This window comes from Scyliorhinus torazame, chromosome 13 (genome assembly GCF_047496885.1).
Source record: "Scyliorhinus torazame isolate Kashiwa2021f chromosome 13, sScyTor2.1, whole genome shotgun sequence".
In the NCBI taxonomy this organism is placed as follows: domain Eukaryota; kingdom Metazoa; phylum Chordata; class Chondrichthyes; order Carcharhiniformes; family Scyliorhinidae; genus Scyliorhinus; species Scyliorhinus torazame.
The window spans coordinates 156,232,478-156,253,732 of NC_092719.1; the positions used below are offsets into that span (position 1 = coordinate 156,232,478).

General features: G+C 45.1%; 1 protein-coding gene across 2 annotated transcripts in view; it reads right to left on the minus strand.

The window, feature by feature from the left end:
- slc25a26 (solute carrier family 25 member 26) overlaps positions 1–21,255 on the minus strand; it is a 361,771-nt gene that overhangs the window by 245,017 nt on the left and 95,499 nt on the right. For both annotated transcript variants that reach the window (XM_072472312.1, XM_072472311.1), the window contains exons 4-5: positions 19,313–19,417; positions 6,630–6,677 (exon numbers count right to left, since the gene is read on the minus strand). In XM_072472312.1, coding sequence (XP_072328413.1) covers positions 6,630–6,677; positions 19,313–19,417 — 153 coding nt within the window. The remainder of the gene's footprint in view (positions 1–6,629; positions 6,678–19,312; positions 19,418–21,255) is intronic.

A 21,255-nucleotide genomic window follows, 5' to 3' on the forward strand; every position in this document is an offset into this window, starting at 1 on the left:
CTGGATACAATCGGACAGGCAAGAGATGAACCAAACCTGTGCAGTATATCTGAGCTGAACTTGGGTCACGTACATCAAAAAGCTGCAGAGAGGTCGAGGAGAGCAAATGTACCACAGTGTATCTCACTTGAGATTTGTGTCAATGGTGCAAACAGAGTTGTGGGTTGGCTACCTCTGCTTATAGAGCAACACATGCTTGGCAAATATTAATTCTGATTTGTGTTATGTACCAGCTAATCATTGTCAAGGGAGAGCAATGGTGAGATGAAAACAGAAATTGCTGAAAATGGTCAGCAAGTCGGGGAGCATCTGTGGAGTTATTTTTCATGTCAATGGCATTTCATCGCACTGCCAAGCTGCCATCTCGGTCAATTCCTGCATCTGCAGTATTCTGCAAAAGTTCAGACTGTTTTGTGAAGAGAATCATACCAAAGGCATAACTGATGTGAAAAAGGCATCGGCCTATAACTTCTGTGGAATGGCAATCAGAGTCCGATTGTCACTCCGCCCCGACTTACTCACCTGGAAATAAAGTTGGTTTCTCGTCCAACCTTCAGATTCAGGCCCTGCAAGAACACTGTAGTTTGGTGGGCACCCGAGGCCTTGTGGTGAGGGCAGGAGTCAATGGCAAGGAAGCCACGTCCCCTTTTTTTGCAACATGAGCTGTCATAAATCAAGTAAGTTTAAAGATCCAGCCACTTTGATAAGCCAGGGAGACAGTAAGTTTGTAAGTCTAGTTCTGACAACTGTAACCATTATAATTTCAATTTTGGAACTGGTGTCCAGGAGTGTTGGAAGGAAACAAGTAGCTTCTTTGTGACACCTGGCACTTAAGTTACCTTGATAATAATTTTTTTTCAGCCTATTTTGACTTGATAATGTAGAAAAGGTTAATTTTAAGCTTTGAATCTTGGAACTTCCATACGTTTCTCATTAACCCATTACATTTTTCAGTGGTTAAATAATAAATGACACTTCAGCCAGTCAAAATGCTCATAAAACACAGAACTACATCATGCTCTTAAAAGAAAATTCCCATTCGTAGAAAAAAAAACCAATTACATTCCTGAAAGACATTGTTAAGGTTGTGACAGTTTTCCAGTTTCCCTTATTTTCCCTTTTAATTCTCCCTGGACCAACCATTTTAGGGATGCATGGCATAGGATTCCACAACCTGCCTGATTGTTTTTTCAGGCGCTCCTACTGAACCAGCATCCCCAATACAGCTGTCTGCTTTTGATCAGCTTCAACCTTCCATTTGCTGCTCCCTTGTCAGAGTTTTGTCTGTCCATAATCTTTCTGTGGTGCGCATGTGTCCAATATTCCCAAATTGTGACCCATTACACTGTAGTATCTGCCACAAACACCTGTCCATTGTTTTCTCTTCATTGGTCAAATGCCTTTTCTTTTTGCTCGTTGGTTAATATTCGAGGAAGTACACAAACGAGCACTGCTAGTGTCACTGAGTCAGGGCCACAGTGAGGATGCTGCTTAAGAGCAGGAGCAAATGTTCTCAGGCCTCAATGCAGTGCCACTGTAAAAATCAGAGACACCCATGATAAAAGTCAGAAACGCCACTCCAGGCACTCAGGAAGAATATCTTGTGAGATCTACGGATAATGGCATAAGATTTTAAGCTCAGATTTCTCAGATAACATAGAATCTGAAGCTGCCTTGTGGTCAAATGCATGAATATTCCAGTAATTTGCTGAACCAAACAGTGGTGCAACTAATTTTAACTAACCTCTGCCTCAAAGCAAATAATCTCACATGCAAAAGAAATGCCTCTATCTATGGCTGTGCTGCCTGCACAGCTCACCCAGCTTTAGTTCCATTTTTACTTCATTTTACAATCTTTAATCCTCCACCCATATACAGAAGTACTTGCTACTAGAAAATCTGTCAGCTGTCCTCGCGACTGCTGGAACATTTAGATATTTGGCAAGGGCAGTACATCAAATGCAAATTTCAATTCTCGGGGCTCTACTATAATAATTTCACTGATAGGGAGAGGATACTAATAACTCCTCAGCAGGAATCTTTGCAAGCTTTATGCTAAATGCTAGGTCACTTGTGATTTCTTTAATTTTAAAAGGAAATAGCATTTCATTAGTCAGTAATTTGTCCCACTACGCAATACGGCAAGCACACACAAAAAAGCAATATTTCTTCAGAAAACAGTTTTGAAGGTTGGCTAATGAATATACATGATGGAAAAGACCCCAATTAAATCGGCACTGGAGTTCTGCCATCTTCCGTAAACAAAGTTATCCAGACAGGGTCACATCTCACACGAAGATAACAGACTGAAAATTAATTACCTACGTGACATATGTCAAAACAAATTCTAAAGAGAATAGCATCCATTTGTAGCAGTGTGTTTTATCTAATTGTTAGTATGCAAAATTTGTATTCACTGGGCTCTAAATTTATTCATTTATTCAGAACCCTTTAGAGAAATCAAAAAATAAAAAGAGCTTGTTACCCTTTTCCTGCTTCCAGATGGAGGTAGGCTAAATAACACTTGTTCAGTGAGGCAGAAAATAAGTACCAGATAGGATTTTACTTTTGTTATGCTGGGGGGAAAAAAAGCTGATGTGACTGTCTGCAAGATATTAGAGCATAAAAATAAAACTCATTTTTGCCTCGAAAATAAGTATGTGCCACAGCATATTACACCTTATAAATACAGCTAAATACTATTGGACAATCAAAGGGTATATGTGCCTAAGGAGTGATGAATAAAAATTACTTTCACCAGCAGATCTAAATTCATAAACAACATAGCTCTGGGTGAACAAGCATGCAGTACACATCATGAAGGAAAATATTCTTCATATTTCACCCCTTTCCTCACTGTAATTGTTTTTGCACATAATTGTAATAGAAGTTACTGAGATCAGAGAGCCTTTCACTTTTCACAAGTTGTCCCTTGCATTTTCTCCAGAGTTAATATATGAAACCCATTTAATTTTTCCATCACCACCATAAAAATGTGTTCATGGGCAGCACGGTGGTGCAAGTGGTTAGCACAGTTGCCTCAGGGCGCCGAGGTCCCAGGTTCGATCCCAGCTCTGGGTCACTGTCCTTGTGGAGTTTGCACATTCTCTCCCTGTTAGCGTGGGTTTCGCAGGGTAGGTGGATTGGCCACGCTAAATTGCCCCTTAATTTTTTTCCAAAAAATTAAGTGGATACTCTAAAAAAAATTTAAAAATTTAAGTGTTCATTTATTATTAGGGGCAAGTGCAACCCTGATGATACTGCACAGTTCATTCAAATCGGCTTCCTTTAAATTATTTGTTCTTCAACGTCGCCCCAGATTGAACCTCATCCCAAATCGCTGGCTAATTTGAATTAAAGTTCTCATATAAATGGATCCTGATGATTGAAATTGCAACTGAAATTGAATTGGTTTCTAGCAAAGCAGAGCAACAAGCCTTTGTGAGCTATTCAAACTTGTTTTCTGATCAGCGGAAATGAATCTCCAAGAATTCTGGAACAGACAGTATTTCTGAATCATGGTTGAGCCACTTTGATCACACAAACATGGCCAAATTCACATGAAGGGAGTCAGGCCACTTTCTCACTGAGAGGATGGAAAAGCTTTCAAAGACACAAGCATAAAGACATCTTAAACGCAAATGATCCTGACTTTTCCTACAAGCTGTTCCAAGGAGAACGAAAACACCCTCAGCGATGTATTATACAAAGCCTTCAAATGTAAAGTAGCATCCCAAAGCATGTTGCTAATCATAACATTTAAAAAGCTGATGTTAGGAGGGGTGGGAGGCTGGTTTTAAGATTTTAATGGATACTTCTGGGCAGGCAGAACCAACCCATCCAAAGTTCCTTCAAACGCTTTAATCTGGATCCGATGATACCACTGAGCTCTGACAGCAATTATAAACTTCGCACCGAATGGAGGTATTATGTAACTGTTCCACCAGGTGACACCAGTGTGAAGAGGATTGAGTAGCTGAAGTGACCCTACAGCTAAGTTTATTTACTTGCTATAACCCAGATATATGCACAGGAGCCACCCACATAAAGTAAATCTTTCTACAATGCCTCCACACATACATAAAAGTTGTGCCTAATTTTGACCAGCTGCATTTCATTCACAGAGTAAGATCTGACTCTACGCACAGTGAGATAATTTTAAAATAAAGGGAGCAGGGAACTACTCAAAGCCATCATCCAACAAGATATTTATTTGCCTAGCGCAATCATGTGTGATTGATCCTGCATCAGTCAGAGCTAACTCGTGATTTAAAAAAAAACATCCAAGATGGTTGTAGATTTTTCTAGGACTTTAGACTCTAAATGTGATCCACGAACCTTTCAAAAAGCTCAGGCTCTCATTGCTCTATATTCCACTATTTTATTTTATAAAAAAGCTTCATAGTTGCATCAGTTCTATGGCTTCAAATGCCATTTAAATGAATGTCTTTACATGTATCTCAACACTCAAATTCTATATAGTGCTTATGCATACCTCACGGGACTTGCAAAAGCATTCGTCACACTATATTACCAATAGCTTGAATACATATACAAGATTGTAGCTTTGTCAGCCACTTTAACTTCAGGAAATGCACAAAGGATTTCAGGGGTGAGAATCACAGGATTCCTTAAAAATGGAGCATCACAGGATTCCTTAAAAATGGAAAAAACATAACATTATGAAGCAATGGAACAGAGCTGCTGCAGGGTTTGACCATCAGCTAGGACTGACAGTATGTTCTCTTTTAGAAATTATAGAAAATACTTTACCAACTTACTCACACCTGCCGTGTTATACATAGTGGCTACTACAACATTCATCAATGTCAATAATATTTTTAACCACAAAACACATGTCCGTAATTAACTTCAGAAATGCTTAAGTCTTTCAATTTATTTTGAAATTAAGTAAACAGAGTAAAAATGTTACCAAATGGCATGAATAATTGTGCTGCCTTAAATTCTGATGAAGAAATCACACATCTGTAACTTTATGCAAATTACATGCATCACATTAGTGTTCATGTGCGGGTGTCGAAGTAATTTCCTTTTACTCAAAGGACTAATGTAGGCTCCAGATAGTGATTATAAGCCAGATGTTACTTGTCTGTGCAATTTTCCACTAACTTTATATGGTCAATTAATGTGGTTCTTGGAGTGAGTGAAAATAAAGGTGAGTAGATATTGAAACATACAGTACAAAGATAAAATGTCATACTTAATACTAATTCAATTGTTTTTATTGAAGTTGGGATATTGTGAGATGAGAAAATCCCACAACAAACCAAAATAGCTGTCTACCATCTATAAATTACTCGAAGAACAAATTACTTGAAATTACTTTCACATTTAACCACGACAGTGGTGCATCATCAAAGATCTATTGTACTTAAAGAGGAATGAAGCCTGAGGGATGAGTGCATGGAACGTGGAGTACTTGCTGTATTCCAAGTGATTATTTTGTCATTTTACATTGCAAAATACCAGGCAATTAATCGTATTGATATTTGCGGAATTCTACTGTGCACAAGATGGCTGCCACATTTGCCTACATTACAACGGTGCAAAGGTTGGGTGTTCACTGAGGTTGTGAAAAATCATGATATAAAATTAATAACAGAAAAGCTTTTCCACAAGGTCAAGGAACCAAATTGCCACACTCTGGTATCAACCAAAAGAACAACCAGGCAGAGTTTGCCAGTACTGTTCTGATGAAATGTTATTGACCTGAAATGTGTCCCTCTCCAGATGCTTGCTCACCTGCTGAGTATTTCCAGCACTTTCTGTTTTTATTTCAGAGTTTTGTCAGTTGCTAAGCATAGTGATAGTTGCTAAGCATAGCGATAAAACATCAGTCTAATTCAAAACCACCCAACAGAACCATCATAACTGCTTGAATAGCTTGGAATAACCAACTGCATTGATGGCAATCCTTGGTATCTAATGCACTTTGCAGAGGTCAACTTTAGCTAATATCATGAGACAGTGATCGTTCAACCATTGGAAAAATGAATTCCATCCTGATCATCTTATATAACATTTTACATATTTCACATAACATTTAAAAAAATACTGACAGTAAAAAAATCAAAATCTCATCTTTATATTGCTTTGTGGTCCTTTCTATAAAATGTTAGCAATAAATTAAGTTTATGAGATATAATGTTGTCCGCAGTCAATATCCTCATGGACATTAAATGAATCCATCATCTTTTAAATTCTACAAGGCCAGAAAATACAATCTTCCCTGACCGGACTCACTCGGCCGCAGTCGTTTCTTTTTACAACTACCAAATACAATGAAAATGCAAGCACACGTTCTTCAACAATGCAAGCAAACATCCATCACACATGATCCATAAAGGATCCATAAAGAGAGCACACTAGCTGTTAATTTGTACCATTGTAATTGCACACACAGACTGAAAGGATAGGTTTATTCAATTTGGAGGAGGAAGGCTGGAAAGAAAGGGCAGGAATAAATGGGAGAAATTGATTGTTAAATGTTTAAAACGGCTGTCTTATCGCTGCTACAATCGCTCAACGGAGCTCGAAGCAACAAAATCAGTTGCATTAAACTTGTTAAAAATCGGCAGAGGAAAGGGGTTTATGTTATAATTTCTGACCTCACGTTTCACTGTACTTCCATAGCCCCTGTAGAGTCCTAGGATACCCTGGGGGGAAAGGAGAGAAGGCAACAATAACTATCCATATAAAATTAGGAAACACTTTGAAACATTTAATGCAACAAACTGTTACATTTAGAACATAGAACATACAGAGCAGAAGGAGGCCATTTGGCCCATCGAGTATGCACCAACCCACTTAAGCCCTCACTTCCACCCTATCCCCCTAACCCAATAATCCCACCTAACCTTTTTGGGACACGAAGGGCAATTTAGCATGGCCAATCCACCTAACCTGCACATCTTTGGACTGTGGGAGGAAATCGGAGCACCCGGAGGAAACCCACGCAGACACGGGAGAATGTGCAGACTCCGCACAATGAGCCAGCAGGGAATCAAACCTGGGACCCTGGCGCTATGAAGCCACACTGCTAACCACTATGTTACCATGTTGCCCACGGTAATAGAAATTGTGAATAATCTTTTCAAACAGACTTTCTATAATGTTAAGAATTGGTCCTATTTTCCCTGCCCATGGAAACTTTACAGGATTATAGCTGGATTCTAACAATGCCAACGCCATTCAATCCGCAACATTTCAACTGCTCCAGAGCATCGGAAGCAATGCAGCAACCCTTATAAAATAAGATCATGCTGGTTCAGATATCAATACAGCTTTGGAGAAAAAAATAGATCTAGGTTGCTACACACAAAACCAATGCAATCTGGAACAAATGTTGCAAGTCCTGTAAGCTTTAGTGCAAACACACTCCATCAATTTCCTTCCCTGTGTCAGGTACCAATGTAAGGTACTTGCAAAATACATGAAACACTCCGCTCAACCTCACTGGCTCAGTTGGTGAAAGCAATGCACAATTGATTCATTATGATCAGAGAATCGTAGAATTATCATAGAATTTACAGTGCAGGAGGAGGCCATTCAGCCCAGTGAGTCTGCACTGGCTCCTGGAAAGAGCACCTTACTTAAGCATACACCTCCACCCTATCCCCGTAACCCAGGTTCCAGATTCAATTCTCACTCTGCACTGCATTAACAAGGTGGTAGTATAAGGGCTGCATTTTGCTTCAAAACTTTCCAATAGGAAAGAGGCAAGAGCAGGTCCGTGATCTTTAGCCCTGGTAACTGTTGGAAAACCAGAAACTAGCTCCATCATTATCACTGAAATTAGTACCTTTGGAAGATACTTTTGTGGTTCTTCATATATGTATTTTCATCAATATTTTTATTCAAAATTCTTGGCTGCTAAAGGTCTCATCTCTTCAGTATAAAAGTATAAATTACTCATCATGAATTGGTGAGACAGGATTTGTGATGTTTGATTATGGTAACAATGATTATATCATTTAAGAACCATTCTAAAGAAATGGTCAGTGGAAATATTCAATATTTAATTTTCTGAAATGATCAATCTGTAAGGATACCGGGAAACATGAACGCACAATCCTCAGAAGACTTAAATTGATAAATATCCACTCTCAGGAGAAATGTTCACCAAATGTATTCAAGAAAGTTAGATAAATTTTTAGATTCTCATGGCATCAAGGGGTATGGGGAGAACGCGGAAATGAGATCGAGGATCAGCCATGATTATACTGAATGGTGGATCAGGCTCGAAGGGCCGAATGGCCTACTCTTGCTCCTATTTCGATGTTATGTATGACAGATATTTTGACTGCTGCTGGCCTATCAGGCAACAATACTCTGGCCATTAGAGCCTGGCCTAAAATTGGTGTTAAGTTTCTATGTGGGAACTAACCCAAATAATTCCCAAGTACAGAAATAAACCTACCCCCTAAATAAAAGCAGAAAATGCTGAAAATACTCAGCAAGTCTGACAGAGCCTGTAGAGAAAGGAAAACAGAGTTAGGGTTTTAGATTCACGACCCGAAGGTCACTGACTGAAATGTTAACAGTTTCGCTCCCTACAAATGCTGTCAGACCTGCTGAGTATTTCCACCATTTTCTGTTTTGGCTTCAGACTTCAGAATCTACAGTATTTTGCTTTTGCATCTTTGTTAAATGCCCCTTCAGTGCTCGAGTTTCCTAAAAATTACCCCAATAAGGACTTCCGGTTGCGGCTATGCCTAGGTCGGTCGCACGTTCGGCAGCTCCCGCCGGGAACGGACTTTTGGGCTCTTCAGAGGGGCCCCAACGGCAATTGTTCGATGGCTTCCAGTGTGGGAAGGTGACAGCAAGGTTCCCCCGACATTCTATGGATTGGACCAGGAGTGGAGTGGTTAAAAAAGTGATCCTGATGCAGTAAAAGTGCGAGCAGGAAAAGCAAGATGGCGGCGGGTGGAGACCAAGCAGCATGGGCGCAGTGGTCGTAGGAGCAGCAGGAATTCCTTAAACGCTGCTTTGCGGAGCTGAGGACAGAAATGCTGGCGCCAATGAAGGCGGCGATTGAGAAGCTTGTGGAGACCCAGAAGGCCCAAGGGGCGGCGATCCAGGAGGTGCGGCAAAAAGCCTTGGAGAACGAGGACGAGATCTTGGGCCTGGCGGCCCACGAGGCGCTGCACAAGAGGTGGCAGGAAAAATTTGAGGACCTGGAGAATAGGTTGAGGAGGAAGAATCTTCGGATTCTGGGTCTCGCTGAAGGAGTGGAGGGGCCCGATGCCGGGCATATATGAGCACAATGCTCAATTCGCTGATGGGCGCGGGAGATTTCCCGAGGCCCCTGGAGCTGGATGGGGCTTATCGGGTCCTGGCAAGGAGACCCAAAGCCAACGAGCCACCAAGGGCTGTCGTGGCGAGGTTCCACCGCTTTATGGACAGAGAGTGTGTCCTGAGATGGGCCAAAAAAGAACGGAGCAGCAGGTGGGAGAACACGGAGATCCGTATTTACCAGGACTGGAGTGCGGAGTGTAGCCATGTAAAATGGCTGTGTTCCGATTAATCTGGCCAAAACCCAGTTTAAAATGGCTAAACCGAAAGACTGCTGGGAAAAGCAGCCAAGAAGCCACAAGCAGGCAGCTGCAGACAGGTTTGCAGCTTCAGCTCTGGGAACGTAGCCCAGATCGATACTCAGGGCTATCAACAGCCCATCAACCCAGGTATCCGCAGTTTCATTCAGGACTGTTTACACCTAATCTACTCAGACATCTGCAGTTAAATCGGCTATCCCCGGGAACAATTGCAACATATTAGCAATTGAATACCGGGCCAGACCTGTCGGCGCCTGCAGTGGCCGAAACAAAGACAGGTGAGCGACCACCCCCGATCGAGGAATCGCCTCACCATTGGACACATCGACCCCAGAGACTGGGGACAGAATCCAATCACTTGGGACTCAGGGTCAAGGGCCGCCCCGGGAGGCGGGAAGCCCCTGGGCCCTATAAAAGTAAAGGTCCAAGTTCAGATCTCTCCCTCTCTCATCTTCGCCTGCTCGAGACCTTCGCAAGACCAGCCACCGTGTATCGTAAGTTTGAATCCAATGATCGCTATCCGGTAGAGACACCTAGCCACCGACCTGTAGCAGCCTTTTGAATCCCGCGGGCCAGATTTGATTGGACAAGCCATTCGTTTCCCTGACCTGGTGGGCTCTTCCTAAGTTAAGTATTGGCCAGTAGTGATAGGTTTGTTATATAGAAAGTAGTATTAGGGTATTAATATTGCTTGTTGTATATAATAAATGACCGTTGTTTTAATCCTTACTAAGCGGTGTGCTGTGTTATTAATCATAACCTGAACTTGAACCACGTGGCGGTATCATAAATATACCTGGCGACTCATGAGCAAAGGTGACCGAAACAGAGCAAATAGACTAAAGCTAGAAAGAGCAACAGGAGGTGGCTAAGAAGAGAGCTGGTTTTAACCGGGCTGAGGCGGTTCTCCATCGGAAGGGGGTGAAGTTCGGGATGCTGCAGCCAGCGCGATTGTGGGTCACGTTCCAAGATCTGCACCACTATTTTGAAACGCCTGATGAGGCATGGAACCTATCCAGGCTGAAAAGTTGGACTCAAACTGAGGGTTTGTCGTGGGGGGATATTTACTGTGTTTACTGCGTTTGGGGAATGTTCTTTTTGTTTCGGTGCTGGGTGGGGATGGGTGAATGGATTTGATGTGGGGGCTGTGGGCGTCGGTGTTGGAGGAGCAAGGCCCCGCGAGGGAAGGTGAAGGCCCGGGGATGGGGAGTTGGGGTAAGGCCGCAAAAAGGAGCTGTGGCAGAGGGGGCGGGGCCGGCTCAGACAGAAAGCGCAGGCTTTTTCCCGCGCTAGGGAAGGATGGGGGCGGAGCCGGGGTGGGGGGGGGGCAGTGCTGGAGAGGAGCGCACACTGACTGCCAAGGGGTGGGGGGATTCTCACACTGGGGAGGTCGATGGAATGGCACGAGGCACCGGAGTCAGCAGGTGTCAGCTGACTTACGGGAGTGTCATGGGGGGAGCAAAATGGCTAGATGAGGACCTAGCGGGGGGAGGGGGGGAACTGGGTTGCTGCTGCATTGGCCAAATTGGAGCTGGAAGTAGGAGAGGTGGTTGGGGCGGGGGTCCGCCGCCTGGGGGACTGGAGGGTGCGGGAGGCGCGGGTACGTGGCTGGCCTAGAAAAGGAGATGGGTAGTTGGCGGGGGGGCGAGTAGCCCCCTGATCCGGCTGATAACTTGGAACGTGAGGGGCCTGAACGGGCCGGTCAAGAGGGACCGGGTGTTCGCACACTTAAAAGGACTGAAGGCAGACGTGGTTATGCTCCAGGAGACACATATGAAGGTGGCAGATCAGATTAGGCTGAGAAAGGGATGGGTAGGGCAGGTCTTTCATTCAGGGCTGGATGCGAAGAACAGAGGGGTTGCAATACTGGTGGGAAAGTGGGTGTCGTTCGTGGCACTGAATATTGTAGCGGATAATGGAGGTTGATATGTGATGGTGAGTGGTAGATTGCAGGGGGTGCGGGTGGTACTGGTGAACGTATATGCCCCGAATTGGGATGATGCCGGATTTATGAAACGCATGTTGGGTCGGATTCCGGATCTGGAGGTAGGAAGCTTGATAATATGGGGAGGGGGGGGCTTTAACACGGTGCTGGACCCAGCACTGGACCGTTCTAGGTCCAGGACGGGTATGAGGCCGGCTGCGGCCAAGGTGCTCAGGGGGTTTATGGACCAGATAGGGGGAGTGGATCCATGGAGGTTTGCCAGGCCGTTGGCCAGGGAATTTTCCTTCTTTTCCCACAGTCATAGAGCCTACTCCCGGATAGATTTTTTCATTTTGAGTAGGGCGCTAATCCCTAAAGTGGAGGGATCGGAATACTCGACCATAGCCATCTCGGACCACGCCCCGCATTGGGTGGAGCTGGAGAAGGAGAGGGACCAGCGCCCGCTGTGGCGCCTTGATGTGGGACTGTTGGCGAATGAGGGGGTGTGCGGGGGTGTATTGAAAGATGCTTGGAGGCCAATGACAACGTGGAGGTGAAGGTGGGGGTAGTCTGGGAGGCGTTAAAGGCGGTGGTCAGGGGAGAGCTAATCTCCATTAGGGCCCACAGGGAGAAGAGAGAGAGAGAGGAGGGAGAGGGAGAGGTTGGTGAGGCAGATTTTAAGGGTGGACAGGAGTTATGCACAGGCCCCTGAGGAGGGGTTACTTAGGGAGCGACTGAATCGCCAGCCGGAATTCGACCGGATGACTACCGGGGAAAGCAGAGGCACAGTGGAGGAAAGCGCAGGGGGCGGTTTATGAGTATGGGGAAAAGGCAAGTCGGATGCTGACACATCAGCTTCGTAAGAGGGAGGCAGCGAGGGAGATTGGCGGAGTTAGGGATAGAGGGGGGAATACGGTGCGGAGTGTGGTGAGAATAAACAAGGTATTTAGGGACTTCTATGGGGATCTGTACAGGTCTGAGCCCCCAGCGGGGGAGGAGGGGATGCGACGATTCCTGATCAGCTGAGGTTCCCGAGGGTGGAGGAGCAGGTGGCTGGTTTGGGGGCGCCGATTGGGCTGGAGGAGCTGGTTAAAGGATTGGGGAACATGCAGGCGGGGAAGGCCCCGGGGCTGGATGGGTTCCTGGTTGAATTTTATAGGAAATACGTGGACCTGCTGGGCCCGTTGCTAGTGAGGACTTTTAATAATGCGAGGGAGGAGGAGACCTTGCCCCCGACAATGTCCAGGGCGCTGATTTCTTTGATCTTGAAGCGGGACAAGGATCCATTGCAATGTGGGTCGTATAGACCGATCTCGCTCCTCAATGTTGACGCTAAGTTGCTGGCGAAAGTGCTGGCTACGAGAATTGAGGACTGTGTCCCGGGGGTGATTCATGAGGATCAGATGGGATTCGTGAAGGGTAGGCAGTTAAATACAAATGTGCGGAGGTTCCTCATTGTGATTATGATGCCCTCGGTGGAGGGGGAAGCGGAGGTAGTGGCAGCCATGGATGCGGAGAAGGCCTTTGATCGGGTGGAGTGGGAGTATCTTTGGGAAGTGTTGCGGAGGTTTGGGTTCGGGGAGGGGTTCATTAGTTGGGTCAGGCTGTTATATAGAGCCCTGGTGGCGAGTGTGGCTACGAACCGGAGGAGGTCGGAGTACTTTCGGCTGTACCGGGGGACGAGACAGGGGTGCCCCTTATCTCCCTTGTTGTTTGCACTGGCAATTGAGCCGCTGGCCATGGCACTGAGGGAGTCCAGGAAATGGAGGGGATTGGTTCGGGGGGGGGGGGGGGGGGGGGGGGGGCACACCGGGTGTCGTTGTATGCCGATGACCTGTTGTATGTTGCGGATCCAGTGGAGGGGATGGCGGAGGTCATGCGGATCCTTAGGGAGTTTGGGGGCTTTTCGGGGTATAAACTCAAATTATAATCTTTGTGGTGCACTCAGGGGACCAGGGAAGGGGGATAGAAAGTTACCGCTGAAGAGGGCAGAAAGGAGCTTTCGGTACCTGGGGATCCAAGTAGCTAGGGGTTGGCGGGCCCTGCACAAGCTTAATTTGACACGGTTGGTGGAGCAGATGGAGGAGGATTTTAAAAGATGGGATATGCTGCTACTCTCACTGGCGGGCAGGGTGCAGTCGGTAAAAATGACGGTCCTCCCGAGGTTTCTCTTTGTATTTCAGTGCCTTCCCATTTTGATCCCCAAGGCCTTTTTCAAACGGGTAAGCAGGAGCATCATGGGATTTGTGTGGGCAAATAAGACCCTGAGGGTGAAGAGGGTATTTCTGGAGCGTAGCAGGGATATGGGGGGGGGGGCTGGCGCTGCTGAATCTGTGTGGCTATTATTGGGCAGCCGATGTGGCGATGATCCGTAAATGGGTAATGGAGGGAGAGGGGGCGGCGTAGATGAGGTTAGAGATGGCGTCCTGTGTGGGCACGAGCCTGAAGGCGCTGGTGACGGCACCGCTGACGCTCTCGCCGACAAGGTACACCACGAGTCTGGTGGTGGCGGCGACGCTGAAGATCTGGGGGCAGTGGAGGCGACACAGGGGCGAGGTGGGGGCCTCGGATTGGTCCCCAATTCGGGAGAACCATTGGTTCGTCCTGGGAAGGATGGATGGGGGGTTTCGGAGCTGGCATCGGCCAGGGATTAGGAGAATGGGAGACCTGTTCGTCGATGGGACGTCTGCGAGCCTGGGGGCGTTGGAGACGTTTGGGCTACCCCTGGGAAACGCTTTCAGGTACATGCAAGTGAGGGCGTTTGTGAGGCGGCAGGTGAGGGAATTCCTGCTGCTCCCAGCACGTAGGATTCAGGACAGGGTGATTTCGGGTGTATGGGTTGGAGAAGGCAAGGTTTCGGCGATTTATCAGGAGCTGCAGGAAGAAGAGGCGGCCTCGGTGGAGGAGTTAAAGGGCAAGTGGGAGGAGCAGCTTGGGGAGGAGATAGATGAGGGTCTGTGGGCTGATGCCCTGAGTAGGGTTAATTCTTCCTCCTCTTGCACCAGGCTCAGCCCAATACAGTTCAAAGTCACTCACAGAGCGCATATGACAGGGGCAAGGTTGAGTAGGTTCTTTGGAGTGGAGGACAGATGTGGGAGGTGCTCGGGGGGCCTGGCAAATCATATCCATATGTTCTGGTCGTGCCCGGCACTGGATGGGTTTTGGAGGGGTTTTGCGAGGACTATGTCCAAGGTGGTGAATGTCCGGGTCAAGCAGAGCTGGGGATTAGCATTATTTGGGGTATCGGACGAGCCGGGAGTGCAGGAGGCGAAAGAGGCCGGTTTCTGGCCTTTGCGTCCCTGGTAGCCCGGCGGAGGATTTTGCTACTATGGAAGGATGCAAAGCCCCCTAGTGTGGAAGCTTGGATCAATGACATGGCAGGGTTCATCAAGCTGGAGAGGATAAAGTTTGCCTTGCGAGGGTCTGTGCAGGGGTTCCTCAGGCGGTAGCAACCGTTCCTAGACTATCTTGCGGAGTGCTAGGAGGAGGTCAGCAGCTGCAACCCTGGGGCGGGGGGGGTGGAGGGAGGGGGGGTTTCTCTTGGGGTGGTGTTTGGATCAAGGTGGGTTTTTCTTTCCCTATTTGTGTTTTTTACTGTTATATGGGGGGGTTACTGTATATGGGGGAAATCCAATGTATAATTTCTACTTGTGTTCTTGTTGCTTTCTTTTTGTTGGGGGGTGGGTTGAAAATTTGTTGAAAAACTTGAATAAATATATATATATTTTTTTTAATTACCCCAATAAAGTACCTAAACTTTAATCTTTGAATAACTGTCGGCCCTGTACATTGGTGTGATAATTACACTTCCTGCATCTTTCTTGTGGTCTAAGAGGGAGCTTTCCAATTAGTGATACATTATCTATAATTTGTGAGCTGTAGACTTGCACTCAAAAAACATGACTGATTAAACGCAACCAAATACAACCATCTGGGTTTTCTGCGAACTGGACTATCAAAGCCCACCCCACTGGTTAAAAACATAATATCATTTGACAAGTTCTCAGACAATTTCCAGCAATGTAAAATTCAACACAGAAGATGCACCTCTGTCTAGACTCAACTATTCTTCATTTACACATCCAGATGGTGCGATGCTGTACAGACAATAATGATCATCATGTCAAGTCTATTTGATAATTAGAGTCATCTGCGCACAAAATTCAATCTAATTAGCAAATTTGTCAATATGATCTATGAGGCAAAAGACCCGACAGATATAGATCAAAGTAAATGTCAAAAAAGGGAAGGCCCATCCCTCAAGTTTTAATTATAATCATTAGATTTCACTGGAGCAAATTTGAGATCTGATGCACGTAGAGATTGAATAATGCACTAAATGCCACATTACAATTTGCACTGTACAACTCTTGATTTATACAAGTTAACAGATGCAAATAACAACTCCGATAAATAATTTATAAGTATTTGTAGATTTGTCAACCAGGTTAATTTTAAAATTCTGTGAAGGTTGCCTGAAATCGCTGGCACAAAAGATGATCCTTAATGCACATAACTGGGAGAAAAAACTCTTCAAATCAAATCACTGGCTCATTCTCTTTCCCAGAATATTAACTTTGTCTCTACCTATTAGAAAGTTCTTTTCATTCACTACACACGATCTATCTATTCCAGCCTCAATTCTCATCAATATTTAACATACTTTCCAATGTGAACAGCTGGCAGGTTTCCCTACTCTCACAACAGAAATGAGAGATTTGGCAGAATAAACAGGACTCAGTCCTTGGTAATCTATATTACTACAGTAAATGGAATGTAAAAACATGTTGACACTGTTCCTTTCAATGCCACTAAGTTATTTTTCTTCGATTCTATTGCTATTACACTAGATGGCTGTCATGAATAAATACTTTATTCAGTTCACCTTTGGTATATTGGAATAAAATTTAAGAGAAAAGAAAACACTACTCAGAACATAGATCAGCAAATAAGACAATGCTCGTCCAAAGAACAAGGTTGGATTTTCCTCCACAGTGCTGCCATGACTCAACCCAAATGTCCCCGCAAAGACCTTTATTAAATATTCAAGGAGGGCTTTAAATGCAACATGTTGCTTCTTGTCTATAGGAAGCGTACTGCTGGCAGGAAGAAGTGGGAGTGAGGGCAAGCATGCAGTGCTGCTGCACTATTATAGTAGCAGACTAGCAGCAAATTTAATCACTGCAATGTCTCTTTAGGGCCCTTGAATTTGTAAACTTTGCAACTGAGGTGATCTTGTCAGAAATCCAGCAAAGGAGGATACAGCTTTCGGCATCGAGCATGCCCAGTAAAAGCAGGCAAGCATGGCGATGAACACCAACACCAGCCATTTCTATAAAGGTACTCAGTGCAATAAGTTGCTCATTAACATCTTCAAGTTAGCCAAGGTACAACGAGATAATCAGAATTTGGGAAAAATAATGGTCATCTTTTTATTTTGATCATGGGATGTGGGCCCCACTGGCAAGGGCAGCAGTTAATGTTTATCATTAATTCCCCTGGAGATGGTGGCCATGAGCTGCTTCTTGAACCGGGGCAGTCCACGCAGTGACAATACTCTGACAATGCTGTTAGACAGAGTGTTTCAGGATTTTGATGAAAGAGTGGCAATATAATTCCAAATCAGTATGAAGTGTTGGAACGGAACCAGCAGGTGGTGGTGTTCCCATCTACCTCTGTCCTTGTACTTCTAGGTGGTACATAGAACATGCAGCGCAGAAGGAGGCCATTCGGCCCATCAAGTCTGCACCGACCCACTAAAGCCCTCGCTTCCACTTTATCCCCGTAACCCAATAACCCCTCCTAACCTTTTTGGTCACTGGGGCAATTTATCATGGCCAATCCACCTAACCTGCAGTCTTTGGACTGTGGGAGGAAACCGGAGCACCCAGAGGAAACCCACGCAGACACGGGGAGAACGTGCAGACTCCGCACAGACACTGACCCAGCGGGGAATCAAACCTGGGACCCTGGCGCTGTGAAGCCACAGTGCTATCCACTTGTGCTACCGTGCTGCCCATATAGAGATTGTATTCTTGGGAGGTCAAAAAAAACTCAAGTTGCTGCTGTGCATCTTGTAGAGGATATACATCACTGCCATTGTGTACCTGTGGTCGTGTAAGGTGGTGGATGGAAAGCCAATCGAGCAAGTCGCATTGTCCTGGATGGTGTCAAACTTCTTGAGTGTTGTTGGAGCTGCACTTAGGGCAGCACGGTAGCATTGTGGATAGCACAATTGCTTCACAGCTCCAGGGTCACAGGTTCGATTCCGGCTTGGGTCACTGTCTGTGCGGAGTCTGCACATCCTCCCAGTGTGTGTGTGGGTTTCCTCCAGGTGCTCCGGTTTCCTCCCACAGCCCAAAGATGTGCAGGTTAGGTGGATTGGCTATGATAAATTGCCCTTAGTGTCCAAAATTGCCCTTAGTGTTGGGTGGGGTTACTGGGTTATGGGGATAGGGTGGAGGTGTTGATCTTGGGTAGGATGCTCTTTCCAAGAGCCGGTGCAGACTCGATGGGCCGAATGGCCTCTTTCTGCACTGTAAATTCTATGATAAATTATCCAGGCAAGGGAAGAGTATTCCATCACACTCCTGATGTGTGCTTTGTAGATGATGGACAGGCTTAGGAAGTCAGGAGGAAGTGAATTATTTGCCACAGGATTCCTATCCTCTGACCTACTTTTGTATCCACAATATTTATATGGTTCGTCCAGTTCAATTTCTGGTGAATGGTAACCCCCAGGATGTTGATAGTGGAGGATCCAGCAATGGTAATTCCATTGAATGTCATGGGGAAGTGATTTAACTCTCCCGCCATCTCCTCCATATCTTCAACACCACGTGCAACTTTCCTGAAATCTCTCCTTAGAACCACACCTTCCCTCTCAAACTACTTCTTCCCCTCGGGCATAAAATAAAACAGTTAAAGATTGACACAGGATACATTCAGTCATTTCCTCCACATCCCCATTCAGAAATGTTTTCAAGCACTGTGACTGCATTCCATGAGACGTCATGTTTAGTTGGTCGTTGTATTGCGATGAAGGCACTATATAAAATTATGTTGTTATTAAATTGTTGCTAAAGTGCCTTCACACTTTCTACTTCATTTTCAAAGGGGAAATGACCTACAACAGGAGAAGGAAAAGTGTCCCGAGTGCCTCAAGACACAAAATCTTCCTGTCACTGACCAGATCGCTGAGCAAAAGTGGGAAATTCACATCAAAAGCGGATTCAATAGTGGTCAAAAAGTGGTGAGAAATATGAGGAGAGTGCACAGATTATGATTCCTGGAAGTTTTTTGTTTTATAATTCATTAACAGCTAAAATGCAGAATGATTCGGATAAGGCAGAGAAATGTCTACCAGAAACAAGTTTCCTAATAGGCACCTTGTTAAATGTGAAGAAGAGCTAATGAATGGGCTTCTGTGATGGCGGGGCAAGTTTTGCTGTGGGCCTGGCTCTTGGCTAAAGCTGCTGTTTATTAGCTGCCTGCATCAGGCTCTCCTGGGTTCTTCAGGATCACTGTGTGACAACAGCATGTGCTTCATTGCATCAGTGCTGAGCAGAGGCAGGAATGACTCAAACCACAGTAAGGATCTATTTCCCTCCTACGGCTTCCTGAGATAACCCACAAAGGGATGTTAAGCAGGATCAAAATGCAGTCCTTGCTTGGCATTTTTTCTTTCTCTATCATTCCCTTATGGCATAACTGGAAAGATGCATTCTGGTTCAATTTTCAATTTGTACCTTCATCAACATAGCCACTGCATCATGGGTAACAATCACTTATTTCACTATGGCATTCAGCTTACCTCATGCCTTACGATGTCAATGAACACCTTGTAGGTACCCAGTGAAGGACAAGCTTGGGCTCGTTGTTTGACAACTTCCGAAGGAACTCTTACCAGGCATGCAACCTGAAAATAATAAAAATGACACATCAACCACAAATAAATCTGTGTCAGAGAATGGATGTGACTATGCAGTGAGATCACGTGCCTAATAAAACAGGCAACTTTGAGAGAAGAAATGATTTTAGTTTGCTGACATTAAAAGAAAGCAGGTCCTCTAATTTTTGAACTCTACTGCACACTAGACTCATACAGTCTATGACCCAAGTATCATTACATTCACACAAAAAGAAAACTTGCTTCATTAACATGACATGAGGCAGCTAATCTTGGATCTTTTTAAAATATAGTAATTCAAGGATATTCTACCTTTGAACCTGGGGCGAGATAGCCATGCCAAAAGCAATTGAGTGGGACAGATATGATTATATAGAAATGAGAAACTTCCATATTAAAAGTGTGAACTATAGGCAAGAGTGCAACTCCCCAACCACTGGCCAAAGGTAATTCATAGATTAGTCTAATTTTAGTGATGCTGATTGAGGAATAAATATTGGCCAAAACACCAGAGATAACTCCGCTGCTCGACTTGTAAATATTCTGTCATGGAATCTTTAAGGCCTATCTGAGGGGACAGACAGGAAAGACCCTTGCTTGAATCTTCCATCTATAAAACATCACCTTTGACAGTGCAGCACTCACTCAGTGATTCCATCTCGGTGTTTGCACTGATGGACTGGGATTTGAACCCACAAATTACTGATCCAGAGGCAAGGTGGAGCTACAGATGATGTGGTTTCATTTAAAATCTGCGATCATGCAAATAACAATGCTTCCATCTTTTCCTCAGTAGTAAAACTTCCAAGATATTCTATATACTTAGTGACATTGGGGGTTTAGATCCTTCCCCATTCCATTTTGGTTAACAATACAAGTTAACTTACTGACAAGAGGAGCCTACATGGACAAGCAATAAAAATAAGGTTGGCCGCTTTATTTAGTTGAACTCTGACAGTAATTCTTACATGTGCTTGAGGGACTCTAAGCACCATCTTTGCCAACATCTTCGCCAACATGTGCCAAAGCTCTGTAAATTCGTGTAGAGTGGGTTCCCTGTGGTGAAAAAGTATGCATTTCATACTGAACTAACTGTGAGGCGGCACGGTCGCAGTGTTAGCACTGCTGCCTCACGGTGCCAGGGACCGGGTTCAATTCCGGCTTCGGATGACTGTGTGGGTTTAGGTAGGGTGCTTTTTCGAAGGGTCAGTGCAGTCTCGGTGGGACGAAACTTCTCTTTCTACACTGCAGAGATTCTATGATTGCCACAGATTTCTCATCAGTTTTAAGACAAGCATGATGATGTGCAGCTTTCCACGTGCTACAAATCATGTAAATACTTTTACAAAGCATGCTTTTGCAAGAAAAACATTTATTGGTGCTGTTCCAGTCATGCCAGTCCAGTCACACTGGTATCTGGATAATAGAGCATTTTACTGACCCTAACCAAGGTCATGAATGCTAAAAGTAGAAAAAGCTAAACATCAACTCAGACTAACCTGTAATTATCGGCTTTAAAATGAGGCATTGTGTATATCATGAAATCACAGAATCCCAAGAGTGTAGAAGAAGGCCACTCGGCCCATTGAGTCTGTACCAACCCTCTGAAAGAGCACCGTACCCAAGACCAATCCCCCGCCCTATCCCCGTAACCCCACCTAGACATTTGGACACTAAGGGGCCATCTAGCATGGCCAATCCACCTGACCTGCACATCTTTGGACTGTGGGAAGAAACCGGAGCCCCTGTGAAAACCCACGTAGACACTGGGAGAACGTACAAACTCCACTCAGACAGTTGCCAGAGGTCAGAACTGTATCAGGGTCCCTGGCACTGTGAGGCAGCAG